The 17,920-nt window shown below is 45.2% G+C and overlaps 1 protein-coding gene across 2 annotated transcripts in view; it reads right to left on the minus strand.

Annotated features, from left to right (window-relative positions):
• DNAAF11 (dynein axonemal assembly factor 11) overlaps positions 1–15,137 on the minus strand; it is a 122,792-nt gene extending 107,655 nt beyond the window's left edge. The window contains exons 1-3 of one of the 2 annotated variants that reach the window (XM_068238038.1): positions 15,030–15,137; positions 4,097–4,264; positions 2,120–2,197 (exon numbers count right to left, since the gene is read on the minus strand). In XM_068238038.1, the coding sequence (XP_068094139.1) occupies positions 2,120–2,197; positions 4,097–4,264; positions 15,030–15,039 (256 nt within the window). In that variant the 5' untranslated portion in view covers positions 15,040–15,137. The remainder of the gene's footprint in view (positions 1–2,119; positions 2,198–4,096; positions 4,265–15,029) is intronic. The other variant, XM_068238037.1, reaches the window with a different exon arrangement.
• Between the last annotated feature and the right edge of the window lie 2,783 nt (positions 15,138–17,920).

Below are 17,920 nucleotides of genomic sequence, written 5' to 3' on the forward strand. Positions count from 1 at the left end.
TGTGATGGTAATGATCACCTCTATGGCTATCATTCATGAACAGGCTGTCGGTAAAGAGAATCAGTGCGGGAAAACACCGCTGGCGGATTTTTAGACTTCTGGGTGGGCATTCATAAAAAAGTATCCATGTGCGGAAGCAGTGCGGAGATTCCCCGAGCTAAGCTGGCGGTAGGCAGGCGGTAGGCTTGCGGAGACACGGAAGCTGCAGAGTTGATACATTTCTCCGTGTTCCGCTCTACTGCAGCTGCCTGGGAGGTCTCTGTGTCTCCATTCACTTACATTGGTATCGCCACATCAGAGGGAGCGGTACTTCCCGACCTCACACCGCTGGCGGTGATCTTTATGAATTAACATTTTGCTACATTTGCACCGATAATCACCGCACAAGGCAGTGATTTATCACTCTGCTCGGTAGTGTCATTTTCCCATGCGGAAAGAGGCTTTATGAATGCTGACTTTGCTAAGTGGTCGGTAAAGTCAGCTGTTTTAAGCATTTCTGCATGCGGAAATGCTTTATGAATGATAGCCTATATGTGCATTGAGTAGTAGTAATTATATCTTTCCTTACTCTGATTACACCTCTCTGATGCTGCAGATGTCCTTGGTATGTTTTGGGGTTCCATATCAATAGAGTGCTTGGGGCCCAGTCAGTGGCATAACTACAATTCATGGGGCCCCTGATGTTCCTACCCCTTCCCTTGCCTCCCCTTGGTGCCCTTCATGGCCTGGGGGCCCATCTCACAAGGGTCATAGAACAATTGTGGCCATCATGATCTTCACACCCATGACAGGTGTAGCCACAAAACACACCTGATGTGAAGTATAGTCCCCCATACAGGAGGAAGGGAAGGTTAGTAGTTGGGCCCCCCCACAGCTCTGGGCCCCCTGTGATCACAGGAGCTGCTCCCCTCCCCTCTAGTTACCCCCATGAGCCCCATGTAAAACCCGCACTGGGGCCCCAAGCTCCTTAGTTACGCCACTACTTTGTGCTGGGCTTTATTCTTACAGCAGAGTACTTCATTTTTTTTGCATAAAGGAACATTTTAACTTGCTGTATTTTTTAATTTAACATTATTACATTTATCAGGAGTCGGAGTCTGTACATTTTTTGTCAAATCCCAACTTCAGGACCCAAAAATGTCTCCAAATCTGACTTTCCAGCTCTCACGATTTGTCAATCATTGGTGTACATGATTGAATCAGCAAACCTGCCCAAACTAGCCCGTCACTGACACAGGTAACCTCACTGGCCAGGCAAGAGTTAATCACAAGCCATCATTATCGTCATGTAGGGTAGCATTACCCCAGGCTGTTTCAGCAAGCATAGGCATTTAACAGTCCGCTTTAAAGGACACATCTGAGCAAATCAAAAATAAAAAAAAAATCCACTTACCTGGGGCTTCCTCCAGCCCCTGCCAGCCGTTCGGTGCCCTCGCTGCAGCTCCACTCGCCACTGGTGGTCCTGGGTCCCCTCCGGTGCAGGATGCCTACTGCGCCTGCGCGAGCGGCTCTCAAGAGTTGTGCTGACATTATCTGGACTGTACTGCGCAGGCACAGAACTACTGCGCCTGTGCTGTACATTGCAGATGACGTCTGCTCGACCAGTGAACCGCACGCTGGAGTGCAGAGGAAACTGACGCGGAAGCCGACCTGGCAAGGTTGGGATTTCCACCGGAGGGGAGCGGGAGCCACCGGAGCTGCGGCGAGGGCACAGGGTGGATGCAGGGGGCTGGAAGAAGCCCCAGGTAAGTGGATTTTTGATTTGCTCAGACCTTCCCTTTAAGATTGCCACTAATGATACAATTTGCTGAATGATTGTTAAGGAATGATACTTTGTATGAACACTCAGAAATGATCATTTGGGTCCATTAATGGAAAAAAAAATCCTAACCAATCCAATCAGATTAATTAAATCGATCCAATTTGCAGCTCAATCCCATCAGTCTGATTGGATTGGTTGGGAGATTTTTGTCCATTGGTGGTCCCAAACGATCATTTCCGATCGTTCATACGAAGAATCATTTGAAAACAATTGTTCATCAAATTGTATTAAAATGGCTTAATTTGGTCAACTATAAAGTGAGAGAGAGAGAAAAAAAGAGAACCTATGAGAACTCACCTTCTAGGTTCTCAATTCTTTCAATGTTGTTTAAAGCCAAATTTAAATACTCCAGTTTTTTCAGGCGACCAACATTTTCTGAAAATGTAAGAGAAGGGACGTTAATGATCTGACCACATAAGATGTAAAAAAAATATTAAACCATAAATCTGAACTCCAGGAATTTCCTCTATACTACTGGGCAGGGGTAGAATGCTCCCGGCCACAAGAGCGCAACAGAGCGCACGTAGCCGTGACGGAGCCGACTGGTGGAGTTACTGGGCCGCTTGGCAGAGGAGGACAGCAAAGGAGTGATCAGGCTGAAGGGGGCTGGAGGAAGCCCCAGGTATGTATAGCTATTCTGGGGTTTTCTGAGTATTTATTCTTTACAAAAGCACTCCCTGGAGAGGATCTATACAGATGCAGGCTGCCCCCTACCTGTTTGCACACTATTCTGGCAGTTGGACTGAGCAACTGTAAGTGCTTTTTAAAATAAAGAAAACCCTGAGAACCCCCATGAGAAGATGGGCTACTCCAAAACCTGTCGGTTCTGTCAGATTTCTACTGCCTACTGTAAGTGACAACAACAACGTAGGAGAAAAGTAATCAATAGCACATTTTACTCTGGGAAAAATTCATTTTTTATTAATGTGTTTTCGTGTATTTTACATTTTACAATTTTTTCACAATAGTGGCCCTTTAAAAAATATATTACAGTAGATGCCTTTTATTGTCTGTCCAAAAAACCCTGTGAGCGCTGGAGGGTCCTCGTCCAAGCCAGGCCTGACACTCTGCACACCGGTTCACATCACATATACTATCAGAGCGTTTCCCAGATGGGAGGACTGTGCAGAAGTGAACATGCTTGGTGTCACCATCTCATCATCTGCTTCTCCCTGCCAGCTGCTTCTCTTCTGTGTGCCTGTGTGATGTAATACAGGGGACAGACACTAGGGGCGCTGTGACCACTACAGGCCCCTAGTGACACGCTCCCAATCTAACAAAATGTTCCCACCCGGATAGATTGCGGTTGATTGATCTGGTCAAATGCTGCACCGATATGATCAGAGTGATTGAATCGCCCATATATGGACAGAAGAAGTCAATGAGTGTATGGCCTGCTTAACCCTGTCACCAATATCACATGACTAACGTTGGTGACAGCAGTCCAATAGAAGCAGGATAGAAAGTGGGGAAGGATATGCAAATCATTTCAGATTGCATGAAAACTTAAAGAACAAGCGACACCCATGCTAACCTAGAACTAAAAAACACATATATAAGTATATAAATACTACCTCTACTTACAGAACAGATGTATTGTGCTATCCACGTGGTGATTCCTGTGACTTTTATAAAGGAAAAGCAGAAAATCCTATTCTAGGCAGTGGCCATCTTGCCAAGCTAATGCTGACATCATATCCTCCCTGACTCTTGTTTTCCCCCCTCCCATCTCTTGCTCAATGTGTACTCATTAGCTGCCCTCCTCCCAAAGGCTTCAGACACTCCCACTGAGGTGTATACTAACAACTACACTGTTTTATTTACACATCCAATCGCTGAGTCACCTCAGCCTTGCTTGTAAACACAAGTAATCAGAGGGTGTTTCTGACAAGCAGCTAGACAGGGAAATAAATGGAAGTGAAGGAATATATTATAGATAAAAAGAACTCCCAGCATTCAACTCTTTGGCAGTTTGGCACTAGGGCCAGTGCTCCTAAAGTATGTGATAACTCCAAACCATAACAGCAGAAAAAGTTTTGCAAGTTTTGAATGCAGGATTAGCATCTTTATCACTTAATACACTCAGACCAGTTGCTGTTGGAATTCGATTTTTATGGTGACAATACTGCTTTAATGCAAATTATATGCACCTAGGAATTGGGCCAAACAAAATCGTTAGGAGGTACATCCATCTTTCCATCTCTAATCACCATTTACTGGTCTCAGTGCTGCCTCCTATCTGTGTCTCCGCTATTGCACAGGCTACTCACTCACCTATTCTGGGTATGAGGTTATTCTGCAGATAGAGGATCTTCAGCTCTTTGCACCATCTGTCCAGGTGTTCAATCCTTTCCAGATCCTGTTGGTGAAGAGAGAGCTCTTCCAGGGAGAAGATCTCACAGTTATTATGCTCCGCCCGCCTCCTGATCAGATCTTCTGTGACTGCAAGACACGAAGCAGGCAATATAAACTCAAATCCCACAACCGTACCTGGCATGAAGATCTGTACGTATGCCAGCCTGATAACACCACACACGGGTATCGCCAAAGGGTAACATGGTTTCAAGTCACTCTAGGGAGGGTGTGAATCTAGCGCTGATGGGCTGATTGGACGAAGAGACGGATATGATCAAATCATTTTCATGCTGAAATTGATCAAGAATTGGCCTTGTGACGCTGCATCTGCGCCTCGACGCTGTCCCTTCTAATGCCCAATGTGCCCGGTACACAATACGTTACCTGTCTGTGCCCGCTTCTGGCTCCAGGCTCTGTCCTTTATTATTATTTATTGTATTTATAAAGCGCCAGCATATTACGCAGCGCGGGACATTAGTTTAGGTTACAGACAATATTTAGGGGTGACATACAGCAACATGATAATACAGGAATACAAGAAAACCACACATAGCACAGTATGAGTACCAGGTAATGCTTAGTCAGTCACTGGATGGGAGTATGGGGATTAGGCAAGTTAGGTTCACTCAGATGCATAGGATGGGTGTGCAGTAATGGAGGTGCATGATCAGGTAGGACACAAAAGGAGGAGGACTCTGCCCAAAGGCTTACAATCTAGAGGGAGAGGTAGGGACACGAGAGGTAGGGGACAAGAGTTCAGCTGTGGGTTTAGAGCACTTGTGAGGGGTAGTAGGCCAGAGTGAAAAGGTGAGTTTTGAGGGCTTTCTTAAAGAGTAACTGTCAGGCTGCAGAAGCTAATTTAAACCTCTATTCTCCTGTGTTAAACAGTTTAGAAGGAAGCCATAAAGGCATTATTGAAGATAAAAATCTCTTTTACCTTTGATGTGTTCTTATCAGAAAAGCTGTTAGACCTAAGAGGACGCAAGCCGCATACTATACTGCAAAGCATTCTGGGGCCCTCCCCTCGGCTGCTAATGAGACGTTTCAGCAGCTTGTAACTCAGTCCAGCGTGTAGCACTGATAAATCTCCGGGGCAGAGTACACTGCAGGAGTCAGCTATTGTTCCTAGCCACATGGCTCATTAATATTCACTGCACACTGTGTTGTTCAAGTAGGAGCTTATCTGTGATCAGGAAGCAGGCAGGACATGACGACACATTTGACAGAAAAACATGGAGCCTGCCATGAGCTGTCAGGAGCATCTATCTCTGCATATACTATATACAAATTCTGTGAAATCCAAACGTGGACAGTGAAATGCATATGTAATGTAAGTACAGCCAATCTTTAGCTACTGATATATGTGTTTATTTTCTCTGAGACCTTATACCTAACAGCTCCTCTTTAAAGATGTTGAAGGAGGGGGCTGCCCTAATGGGTGGAGGTAGGGAGTTCCATAGTGTTGGAGCGGCTCTTGAGAAGTCTTGGAGGCGTGCATGGGACTGGGTGATGCGGGGGACGGTCAGGCGAAGTTCATTGGAGGAGCGGAGTGAGCGGCTAGGTGTGTATCTCTGAGTAAGATCAGAAATGTAGGTTGGACAGGTTTTGTGGACGGATTTGTAGGTCAGACACAATATCTTGAGTCATTACACGCACCCCACATGGTTGCCAGTGTATCGTGCACATGTGTGTGACATCATACACACACCCACGCGTACAACGGAAACCAAGTGGGCGCGTGTCATGACCGAGGAGCCAGTGGAGGTCACAGACAGGTAAAATATATTGCACCGGCGGTGGCACATTAGTGGGGACAAATCAGTGGTTTAGTCGCTCATCCCGATAATGTTCGCAATTACAGCCGCACACCCGATCCACCACATTGGCCCTACGTCCTGCAGCATGTCCAATCGATAGATGTGACCAATTCAGGCACAAAATTAGTTGCATCGTCTATTGGGCATGCTCTTAGCAGCACGGATTTTCAGCCGATTCGATAATAAACGAATCGGCTGGTCTATCGCCCGCCAAGTTGATAGCTGTATGGCCACATTTAATAAGCATCTACATCTCAAGCATCTACATATTTACCCCTACCCCCCTACACCCCTGCGAAAAAAGGAACTGCCCTATTAAAGGATACCTGAAGTGACATGATGAGATAGACATGGGTATGTACAGTGCCTAGCACACAAATAACTAGGCTGTGTTCCTTTTTTTCTTTCTCTGCCTGAAAGAGTTAAATATCAGATATGTAAGTGGCTGACTCAGTCCTGACTCAGAAAGGAAGTGACTACAGTGTGACCCTCACTGATAAGAAATTCCAACTATAAAACACTTTCCTAGCAGAAAATGGCTTCTGAGAGCAGGAAAGAGATAAAAATGTTCAATAGTTCATAGATTTTAGCTCTGGCATTCTGGCATACTTCAATGAATGTGTCATTGAGCAAAAAATATATAAATAAAACAGTAAAAACTTAAAAAGTAGATTTAAATATAAAATAAAACAGTGGAATATCTTAAAAAGTCATTTTTAGGAGAAGGAAGATAGATACAGTTGTTTATTTCATAAGTTTATTTTCACCTCGGGTGTCCTTTTAAGGGAATCTGAAGTGAGTGGCGTATTTCTTTCCCATTAAACAATCTGAATCACACCCCTGAAACAGGCATGTAGTCCGTCCAGTCACACGTCAGTCAGGGTCTATAGCTTGGTGCCCACACCTCCAATTTTGATTGGCCAATAATTTGCCAAATTTATTCCTTTCACGCAGTATGAGAGCTTCAGAACACAATCTTTTCATAGTATTCAAAATCTGCTGGCCCTCATGCTACATGGCAAATATAAAATTGCTCAGTTATTGGCCAATCAAAATTGGATGTGTGTACCAGGCTTTCGGCTAGAAGTATTAGAGGCAGAGGATGATCAGGACAGCCAGGCAACTTACAATGGATACAGAACTTTTGAACAGAGTAAACCTATCTAAAAACAGTTTAAAAGGGGAAAGTTGGTGGACTTACCTCCCTCAAGGGAAAACAAACAAGGATTCGTTATTTTTATTACAAAAATAATACTTAGTTTGATCTCCAGTATGCAACGCGTTTCACAGGCAAGGTGCGGCTTCCTCAGGCAATCAGAGGAGAACAACTATCAAACGTTTGTGCTGTAGCCGAGCGCCTCTGTGCAGCTGCAGCACAGACGTTTGATAGTTGTTCTCCTTTGATTGCCTGAGGAAGCGGGACCTTGCCCGTGAAACGCGTTGCATACTGGAGAGCTAAATAAATATTATTTTTGTAAAAAAAAAAATTACGAATCCTTGTCCGTTTTCCCTTGAGGGAGGTAAGTCCACCAACTTCACCAACTTTGGCGCCTCTGTTCAAAGGTTCTGTATCTAGTCTAGTCCACCCTTGGTGGAGGGGTGTTATCCCCAATTTTCCTATCTACAGAGAGCGACTTCTTATACCTGAGTGGGGTCAGGTCATAATTCTCCCCACCTGCTGTTAAAGTGGTTACCTGTTCGGTAACCCATGTTTGTGAGTATATATATTTTTGCTTTTATTTCTCATGTGGAACATTGAGCTACTACACTATATTGGGCTCTCGGTTTTCTCTTTTTGTTTTTACAAGGCAACTTACATTGTTCAACCCATTAGCAGCTTCAAAGTAATTATCTCATTTGAGATATGTTCACTGCTTTGTCCTCAGCCAACAGAACTCGTTGTGCTGTAAATTCTTGGAATGCTTTGATCTCTCTCTGCTAGCAGAAAATACAGAAACTGAAAGCAGAAGTCCTCTGTTATTGTCTCACACTGCCCCCTAGTGACAAGTGGCCATACTGAGTAGTAGCAAGGAGATGTAAGAAATAAAAAATATGCTAAAATAAAGTGGCCTGGAGCACTTGCAAACCTCTAAACAAATTGGCTGCTAGAGGGTTAAAAGAAAATAAATATGTCAGCTTCCATATCCCTCCCAGGTCAGGCGTGCTTTAGACTACTCATGTGAGCTGTGTTTCCTGTGCTTGCCTGGCTGTGTATGCGTGGGTCGCTCTATTGTTGGATTTGCATTGATTTGCAGTTGGCTTTTCATTGCAAATCACTTGATCCTTACAGTATGTGACGGCTGATTTGCAGCAGATTTTCTTTGTGACGAGTGCTCCGACCTCAGCAGCAGGTTCACTATATTTGGAGCGGATTAGCAATGCAAATTGCGTTGTAAATAAGAGCAGAAATATTAAGATAGATTTCAAGATAGATTTCAATCAGGCTGGGAGGGAGAGTTAACTTCCCTGGCGTTATAATTATTTCCGGATTTTACTGTCTGAAAACGTTGCAATTCTTTCACAAGCTTTGAGGCATTGTTCACATTATAGGCGTTTTTGTAAAATTTTAAGAGCGGGCAATTTTCAAAATCGCCCTGAAACCACTTGTGCAATGATTATGAGAGAGTTAATTTCAGAGCGGTTCGTTTGCGATCCGCTTTGAAAAGCAGTGTTTAGGCCATTTTTTATGCGATTTGCCTCAATGGAAGGTATAGGAGAAAAACGCAAAACGCTCACAAAATCGCTTTGGCAAGCAATTGCGGGAACATTTAACCTCTTGCCGACTGCTCCACGCCAATTGGCGTGAGCAGTGCGGCAGCCCCAGGACCGCTCCACGCCCATTGACGTGAACAGTCTTCTATGGGGCTAGCAGGAAATCGCGCGCGTGCATCTCCTGCTCGAGGGCGGAGCTCCGCCCCGCCTTCAGTCTCCGTGCGGCTATCGCCGCTCGGGAGACTATTAGACGGCTGTTTCGCCGTCTAACTATGGCTGTCCCCTTAGGGTACAAGAGAGTGATCGGCTCTCATAGGCAGAACCCTATGACAGCCGATCGCGTGATTGGCCGACAGGGGAGAGGGAGGCAGGGAGGGTGAAGTAGAAAAAAAAAAATAGTAAAATTTATTTTAAAATAAAAGACAAATATTAAAAAAAAAAAAAAAACAATGTGGGGGCGATCAGACCCCACCAACAGTGAGCTCTGTTGGTGGGGAGAAAAGGAGGGGGGGAATCACTTGTGAGCTGAGTTGTGCAGCCCTGCAGCTTTGCCTTAAAGCTGCAATGGCCCAATTAAGTAAAAATGGCCTGGTCACTAGGGGGGGTTAACACCGCAGTCCTCAAGTGGTTAATAAAATAATACATTGTATTTATTTTTTCCGGATCAAAAGACGGAAGCGCTCTGCAAAAGCGCTTACAAAAAACGCCCATAAAAAAGAGCGAAAGCGCACAAAATCGCTGGAAAACGCTTTAAAAAACGTGAAAAAGAAAGCCCACCACAGACGGACGCGTGAGCCGAACGCAATGGGAACAAGGGCTTAGTTAGTTAGACCCTAAAAATCATATCGCTAGATGGATCTGCGGCAGCCCTGCACACCTCTCATGGATCCAGCTCGGGGTTACCGCTCTGAGCTGCGGATTTCCAGCCCGAGCCTGACTCGGGATTACTGCTAAGAAGGTTAAGACATGCACTGGTCAATCAACCTGATCAAGCCACTAATTGATTATTTACCTGTTGGAAATCCATTGAGTAGCAGTGTGATCGCTTTACCATCTTGCCCACTCTACACTGAGTGGCCAAAAAATTAGCCCCACCTTTTATTACAGGCTAGAAACACACATAGCAGAAACGATAGTGTTGCGGGAAACGCAGCGTTTTTGCAACTGATGGAAGTCTATGGGTTGCATAACAAAAACGCATCTAAAAACGCATATGCCCTTTGTATGCGTTTTGAAACATGCGTTTTTAAAACCGCAGGTTTTGTTGCAAAATTTTCAAAAACGTATCAAAAACACACATAGTGAAAGTCAATGGTAGCGCAATGGTATGCGGTTTTCATGCTTCTTTCATGTGTTTTTATATGCGTTTTTTTTTTATTGCTTTGAGATGTATTTCCGCTTCCTGTTGTAAACCGCAAACGCATAAAAGCACGCAAAAGCTTGAAAACGCATATGCAGGAAAAAACGCCGACGCAAACGCACCAAAAACGCACACACACAAAAAAAACCGCACATGACAGAAAACTCGCCCTTTCACGCATTGCCATCTGTGCACCCAGCTTAAAAGTAAACAAGTCCAACAGTGACGAAGAGTAATGTAAGAACGCCGAGCTGCTTATATAAGGAACGCTCAGCTTTGGATGATGTACTTATTATGGAAAATAGGGCCCACACTACAAAGTGGCCTAGCACTACTGTATTGCGCAGACGATTTTACCGCAATTAGCGCAGTAAAATCACTGTACACTGCGTGATTCCGGACGATCGCAATCAGCGCTTGTTTAACCAGTTCACCCCCAAGGGTTTTTACCTTAACGGACCAGAGGAATTTTCACCTGTCAGTGCTCCTCCCTTTTATTCCCTAATAACTTTATTACTACTTATCACAAGAAAATGATCTACACCTCGTTTTTTTCGTCACCAATTAGGCTTTCTGTGGGTAGTACATATTGCTAAGAATTTTTTTATTCTAAATACGTTTTAATGGGAAAATATACATAGAATAGCCTGCTAGCCGCTATCACTGGTATGCGTAAGAGGAAAGAAATTCCCTTTGTTAACATGCGTACAGCACTGCCGGGGGCCGCGGCGCTGTACAGATCGGCGATCCCTGGCCTCTGATTGGCCGGGGAGCGCCGTCCTCTCATAGGTTGATGCCTATGAGAGGTGGAACAGGACGGATCGCTGTCCTGTTCCAAATCAGATACCGGAGGGAAAGAGGGAAGGGGAGGGGGGGGGGAGGGAGGAAGGGAGAGAGAGAGAGCCTCGTAGAGGCTAAAGAAAAAAAAATACAAACTGCCGCAGCGATCGGACCCCTCCGGCGGCATGTCCCCTTAGGGACAAAACAAAGGAGGTGAGTCCGATCGCTGGGCTCCTAAGCTGGGCTGTGTTGGTGGCTGAAAAGCCTGCACAGCCCAGTACTGCAGAAAACGGCCTGGTCTTTAGGGGGGGCTAGCACTGTGGGCGTAATGTGGTTAAAAAAGGCAACTATTTATTTATTTTGAAGCGGATTTTTTTTTTTTTACAAGTGTTTTTTTTTGGGGGGGAGGGGGGGTTGGAAGTGTAATTTATTCATTTTAATAATATTGTGTATGTACATAGTATGTATGTGCCTGTATGTGTAATATACTTTTTTTAGTGAACACTCTCCCGTTATAGGAACAGACTAACCAGAAAGGGTAGAATGGTTAATTTGCATATATTCAGCAGTGATGCACTGGGAGACATCTCAAGCTCACTCCAACCTGAATTATCGCAAATTCGTTTTAGGAAAGCAAACTTTTGTTTTCCGTTATAGGAAGTGATCACTTTTTTTTTTTCTTTTTTTACATTTTGTTAAACTGTGACAGTTTCCTGTTTTTGTAAATGGACGGCCGCCCTGGCGGTACGCAGTTTATGAGGCTGCGTCCGTGGGAGGGATTTTTAGAATAAAATCGTTTTAAACTTTGTAGCTAGCACTAGACTACCTACCTGTGTACCCCAAGTACCCCGACACCTATCTGCTCCCTCCCCGATCGCCGCCGCCAACACTCACCCATCTGCGATCCCGCAAGAGCCGCAGCTTCCCTATGGCGATGATCGGACATGACGTCATCGACATCATGACGTCATGCGCAGTCCCAATCCTCCCCATAGCAAATCAATCTAAGCACCTATGAATCTCACCTCTGCTAACTCTTGTCCAGGTAGCAACAGCCGGTGCTCCTCTCCTGCAGGTACACCACCCCTGCACTGCAACAAAGTATTCAATAAGTAGAAGAAGGCACTCCACAGGCTCCAAACTTGCGTTTGACTTCTTTATTTGAGCAACTGCACACACTACATGTTACGGGTACTCTGACCCTGATGAAGGGTCAGAGTACCCGTAACATGTAGTGTGTGCAGTTGCTCAAATAAAGAAGTCAAACGCAAGTTTGGAGCCTGTGGAGTGCCTCCTCCCCATAGCAAAGCCTGGAGCTGATTGGGAGGCTGCGTCATCGAGGGATCCCTGGGGGGTATGTAATGCGGCGGGGATTGTGGGTAGAGCGGAGGTACTTGGGGGGCACAGGTAGCTAGCCTAGTGCTAGCTGAAGAGTATTGCACACATTTTATGAAAAAAAATCCTCCTGGGGCCATGCGATCCCCTGGGGCGGCTAGCCCAACACTGTGTCGGGCTTACTGCCAGGGAGGTTAAAGAACAGCACGTGCGTCAGGAAGTAAAAAAGAATGGCTCTGCAAAAGCACTTTAGAAAAATTCACAACGCACAGGTAAGCGCCAGGAGGTGCTAAAAATAATTGCGCGCAAAACTGCAAAACGCTGGCATTAGTGATTGCAATTTTAGATGTGAACAAGGCCTGACTAACCTTAATCGCTTCCCTCCAGCTGAGTTCCCAGCAAAAAAAGCAAAACGAAATACATCGGATAGGCGCCGGGGGTTGCAAAAAATGACAGCCGGGATTACTGAAACAAGCCGCACATGCTCAGTTTTGCACAGTTTGTACATTGCGCATGCGCTGTATGGCAAATTGCCAAATCTCTGGGGTCGCAAAATCTTTCACTACACCAGTGTACCATCACAGTGACACCAGTGTACCATCACAGAAGAGGCCAGGAGTCGCGTCGGCAGAGAGGTGACACTTTAAACCACAGAGCATGGACACAGGGGGATACTGGCTGGGGGTCCATCGATCGTCGCGATAACGAACGCCATTGCTGTAGCCGCACACCTCATGGTAAGATCAGGCATCAGAGCTCGTTCACACTAGAGGTGTTTTCGGGTTTTTGGTTTTTTTTTACACGCGGGCGATTTTTAAAATCGCCCACCAAACGCTTGTGCAATGAATGTCTATGAGAAGGTTAATATCAGCGCGGGTCGTGCGCTGTCCGTTCAGTAAAGTGGTGCATGCACCATTTTTGAGGCGATTCCGCCTCAATGGAAAGTATAGGAGAAACGCAAAACGCACACAAAATAGTTTTGTGTAACTATTGTGTTCACGTTTTTAAGAATTAATACAGAGGGCCTGATTCACAAAGCGGTGCTAACAGTTAGCACGCTGGTGAAAAGCCTTTTATCACGCCTAAACTCAGTTTAGGCATGATAAGTTTAGGTGTGATAAGTTTAGGCGTGATAAGTTTAGGCGTGATAAGTTTAGGCGTGATAAGTTTAGGCGTGATAAGTTTAGGCGTGATAAGTTTAGGCGTGATAAGTTTAGGTGTGATAAGTTTAGGCGTGATAAGTTTAGGTGTGATAAGTTTAGGCGTGATAAGTTTAAGCACCAACTGCGTTAGCACCGCAGTGCACAGCTGATCAAAAGTTTTGCGCTAGCAAAGTCTGGTGCACTTCGCATAGAGTTTAATGGCGCTGCTTTGCGTGCGGGACTTTGCACGCTATCTACACTTATCTAAACTTAGCATGCCTAATCTTATCACACCTAAACTTATCACACCTAAACTTATCACGCCTAAACTGGCTTTTCACCAGCGTGGTGCAATGGTTATCACGCCTAAAGTCTCCAACTGGGTTAGCACCGCTTTGTGAATCGAGCCCATTGTATTTATTTTCCAGGTCAGAGCTCACTTCCTGACTTGCGTCAGGAAGTGAATTACAAAACTGTTTGGAAAGAAACGCTTAGAAAACCGCTAAGCACAAAAACGAATCGCTAACTCAAGCGCAGGAAATCGAGAAAAAAAAAAGACACGTCAAAAACGCAGATGGACACGCGAGCCAAACACAATGTGAACAAGGCCTTAGGCCCAGTGCACACCAAAACCTCTAGCAGATCCTCAAAATGCTAGCGGTTTTTTGAGCAGATTTCAGAGTGATTATAGGCATGTTAAGGGCCCATTCACACTTGTGCGTTTTCAGAGCAATTTCAGCTTTGCTGAAAATCGCTAGCGATTTGAAAAACGTGTGCACAATGAAAGTGTATGGAAGTGTTCTCATCTAAGCGTTTAGCGATTTGCTGAAACGCAAACGCGTTGCATGCAGCGTTTTCTGAGCGATTCTGGAGCAATTAGCGTTTTAATAAAAGTATTTGAATTGAACTAGAAATCGCAAAACGCTAATCGCTGGAAAAACGCTCTCTATACAGTGAAAAATCGCTAGGAAAAAACGCCAGAAAAACGCTCAGCGTTTTGCGTTAGCGTTTAGCGATTTCTAGTGTGAATGGGCCCTTAGAGAGGTTTTCTAAACATGCGTGGCGTTTTTGGGAGCTTTTTTGTGTAGCAGATTTCATATATTGTTACAGTAAAAGCTGTTACTGAACAGCTTCTGTAACAAAAATGCCTGGAAAACCGCTCTGATCTAGCGTTTTCCAGAGCGGTTCGCGTTTTTCCTATACTTTACATTGAGGCAGAAATGCATCTGCAAACCGCAAAAGTGCTGCAGGACCCACGTTTGCGGTTTGCTAAAAACTTCAAACCGCCAGTGTGCACCATCCCATTGAAATACATTAGCCAAGCGTTTTCACAGGCGGCAGCGGTTTGGAAACCGCTACAAAAACCGTTCGGTGTGCACCAGGTCTCAGTGTTGGGGAAACGAAGCCAGGCACGATGACTTCACAGACATCAGAGAATACCCATATTGCCTCAGGGGATGCTGGAACTTGTAGTCCCACCACCCCGCACACCCCAAGTGTCTGCTTGCTAGCACGTGCAATGATTCACCTGCAGAGGCCCCTGGAGGAAGAGAGGCTGGGACATGTAGTCCTTCTGGCAGGCTCCTGTGTAGGGCTGGCACAGAGGCATCAGTCCCCCCCCCCCCCCCTGCCCCTGGGGGAGGAGAGGCTGGGACATGTAGTCCTCCTGGCAGGCTCCCGTGTAGGGCTGGCGCAGGCATACTCACTGAGCACCATGGCTGTATCTCCCGGCTCCTCCAGCCGCTCTACTGCGACCCCAATCACTACAAGCGGACGCTGCTCCAATCACCATGACAACCAGCCGACTACGGCTGCACAGCGGCCAAACCTCCTCACTAATACATACGGCATGTCAGCGGCGTGTAGCCAGCAGAGGGCGCTCCTACCACACCACGCAGCGCTGCTGAGCAGCTTATTCCCATTTCCCAACCCTGATCCCAGCTGCTGTGCCTGGAGGTCACATGTCACACCTTCCTGACCACTCCTAGTTCCCAACTGTCCCTCTTTCCTCCTCATTTGTCCCTCTTTCAGGACTGATGTACAGACCTGTGTGAATATATCTATCTTTTTTTCTATTGAAAAAATGTGTTTAATTGACTCTGAAATGTATTCTCATCCTTTAAATTTATATATTTCTTATTTCCACTTATTAATATGAAGGAAAATGAACCAGGATAGAAAGGGCCAGTGTGGTATGAATTATAAAACAACATATTTTTCATATGAAATCCTAATAAGAAGTCGTGACATCATGTGCAGCGCGCGCTCAAGACCATGAGTGCACGATGTAGGATGTGTGCAGCCAGCGCCTTAGCACTAATGCCAGAACAGGCCGATCCGGAATAGGTTGCCAGGAGCATTTAGGTAGGATCGGAGGGGCAGAGAGGAGAAGGGGGGGGGGGGGGGAATGGCAGTGGAGGGCATCAGGACAGCTCGCCGTACATGCCTGAAACCTCCCGTTGTTTTCTAGGTAGTTCAGCTCTGGTTTGCTTTCACAGACTCTAAACTTTATTCCCATCAATTAAAGCCAATGTGACTTAAACCTACAATAACCCAAACATCCTCACCTATGGAGAGGGAAGGCCATGGATGCTATAGAGCCTTTCAATTCCTCTCACGGTCCCCTCGTTCCAGCGCTGTCAGCGTGTTCCAATCTGCCACCACGGGAGGCTTTCGGAAGCCTTTGCAAATGTGCAGTTTGGAGCCGCCCATCTTCAGAAGCACGCAGGCGCCCCAAGACTTCCGAAGCATCCTGCAGCGGTACAGAGCAGTATTCAACCGATTGGTCAAACACTGTTAACGGGGAAGACAGAGCTGGAACGGGGGGGCCGTCAGAGTAACAGGAAGGCTCTACAGGACCCAGAAGAGAACCTTCCCTCTCCTTAGGTAGGTAAGTTTTCTTGGTTTTTTTTTTAGATTCAGTTGTCATTCACTTTAAATTGATATATTTCTAATTTTCAAATGTTAAAGGGAACTTAAACCCAATAAAAAAAATGAGTTTCACTTACCTGGGGCTTCTACCAGCCCCCTGCAGCCAAAGATACGTGTTGACACCCGCTATAGCTTCTTAAAAAGAATTTCCATGACTAGCAAAACCAAAAAGGCACACCACAAATGAGTAATAATTCATAATTTATTAAGGACGTATCCCAAAAGTATTAAAAACAACCATACAACCAGTGAACGCCAGGAAAAAATCATAAAATAATGGTGAACACAATTGTAAAGTGTACATCCGTAAGAAATAGTGAACAGCAAAAATAATGCTCAATCATTAGCTGCCCTGTGTGAATAAACCAATCTCCAATAATGGATAACCTGGATCGCAATAAACCCCAATAGAAAACACAGCGGCAGTATGAATAAATACTAGTAGAAACCAATGATAGGCTGCTGGACACTAATACTTACATGAATGATCCTCAGCGCCACCGGTGTATGGAAGAGCTCACATGTATCGCACCTCCACGGTGCTTCCTCAGAGATAAAAAATGCTAAAAAACGGGAGCCTTAAGTACCGCCGCCGACCGCCGTACGGAATAATCAGGGAGGTGTGGCCACACCCTCCTCCACGCCGCTCCGTCATGCGTGCGCACTGACGCATGTCCCGAGCGGCGTTATCCGAAAGTAAACTGTATCAGTATCCAGCAGTCACCTCGGCCAAGTGAACAAGTATTGCCGTGTGCATAATAATAAATGAAAACTTGATCAATTATGTAAGACCTACTGCAAGCCGATACAAAGTCTAAATTTGCAAAAAATAAATACTAAACCTACATAGTCCGTGCATGACACGAAACACTGACCTCCAGTGGTGGATGTAAATAAAGTCTGAAAATGTCAATAATCTGTACAACATGAAACACTGACATCTAGTGGTGGAAATAAATACAATCTGAAAATGCCAGAGATCTATACTCAGAACTTGATTGATCAGAACTTGATTTGATGCTTGCGCTTTGTTGGGGCAGATTTGGAGTACATGTGTTTTATGCATTTCTATCCTGTGTCAATTTTTCTTTTATCTGATTTCAACAGGCTGCTATATAGCTTAGCCCATTGTGTCTGAATCTGCCAAGTCCAGACAAAGGGATCTATTTGGATGTAAGTATGTGGTTCATTCTCAATAGTTACTGCACTGTGTGGGATGTTCATATATTAGACACCATACGGTGTGGATCTTGTTTATTTTATATTTATATTTATACTCTAGCCGTGGGTGAGTACGGTTATGTTACAATGTATGTGGTGTTTTTGAGTGTACACTGGCCTTGCACTTGCCCAGCACTTGGGTGACACTTGGGCATCACTTCTGATGTATGTTGGCACTAGATGTGATCATACTAGGAGTTGTGGCGTTTTTCTGCACATATATGGGTTTGCATGCCCAGACCTCTGTTGGTGAGTACTAGAGGCTGGGCTTCTTCTTTTTTGCACTTTGGTTGTTGTTGGTGGTCTACACTTAGGTGACACCTAAATAAAAAATGTTTTTATCTGGTTTGAGTTTCATTAATTGTTGTGTTGTTTCAGTTTTTAGTATCCATTATCGTCACAAGCACTTTCAAGCACGGTCACTTTTTGGACTTTTCTGATTGGA

This window comes from Hyperolius riggenbachi, chromosome 5 (assembly GCF_040937935.1).
Source record: "Hyperolius riggenbachi isolate aHypRig1 chromosome 5, aHypRig1.pri, whole genome shotgun sequence".
In the NCBI taxonomy this organism is placed as follows: domain Eukaryota; kingdom Metazoa; phylum Chordata; class Amphibia; order Anura; family Hyperoliidae; genus Hyperolius; species Hyperolius riggenbachi.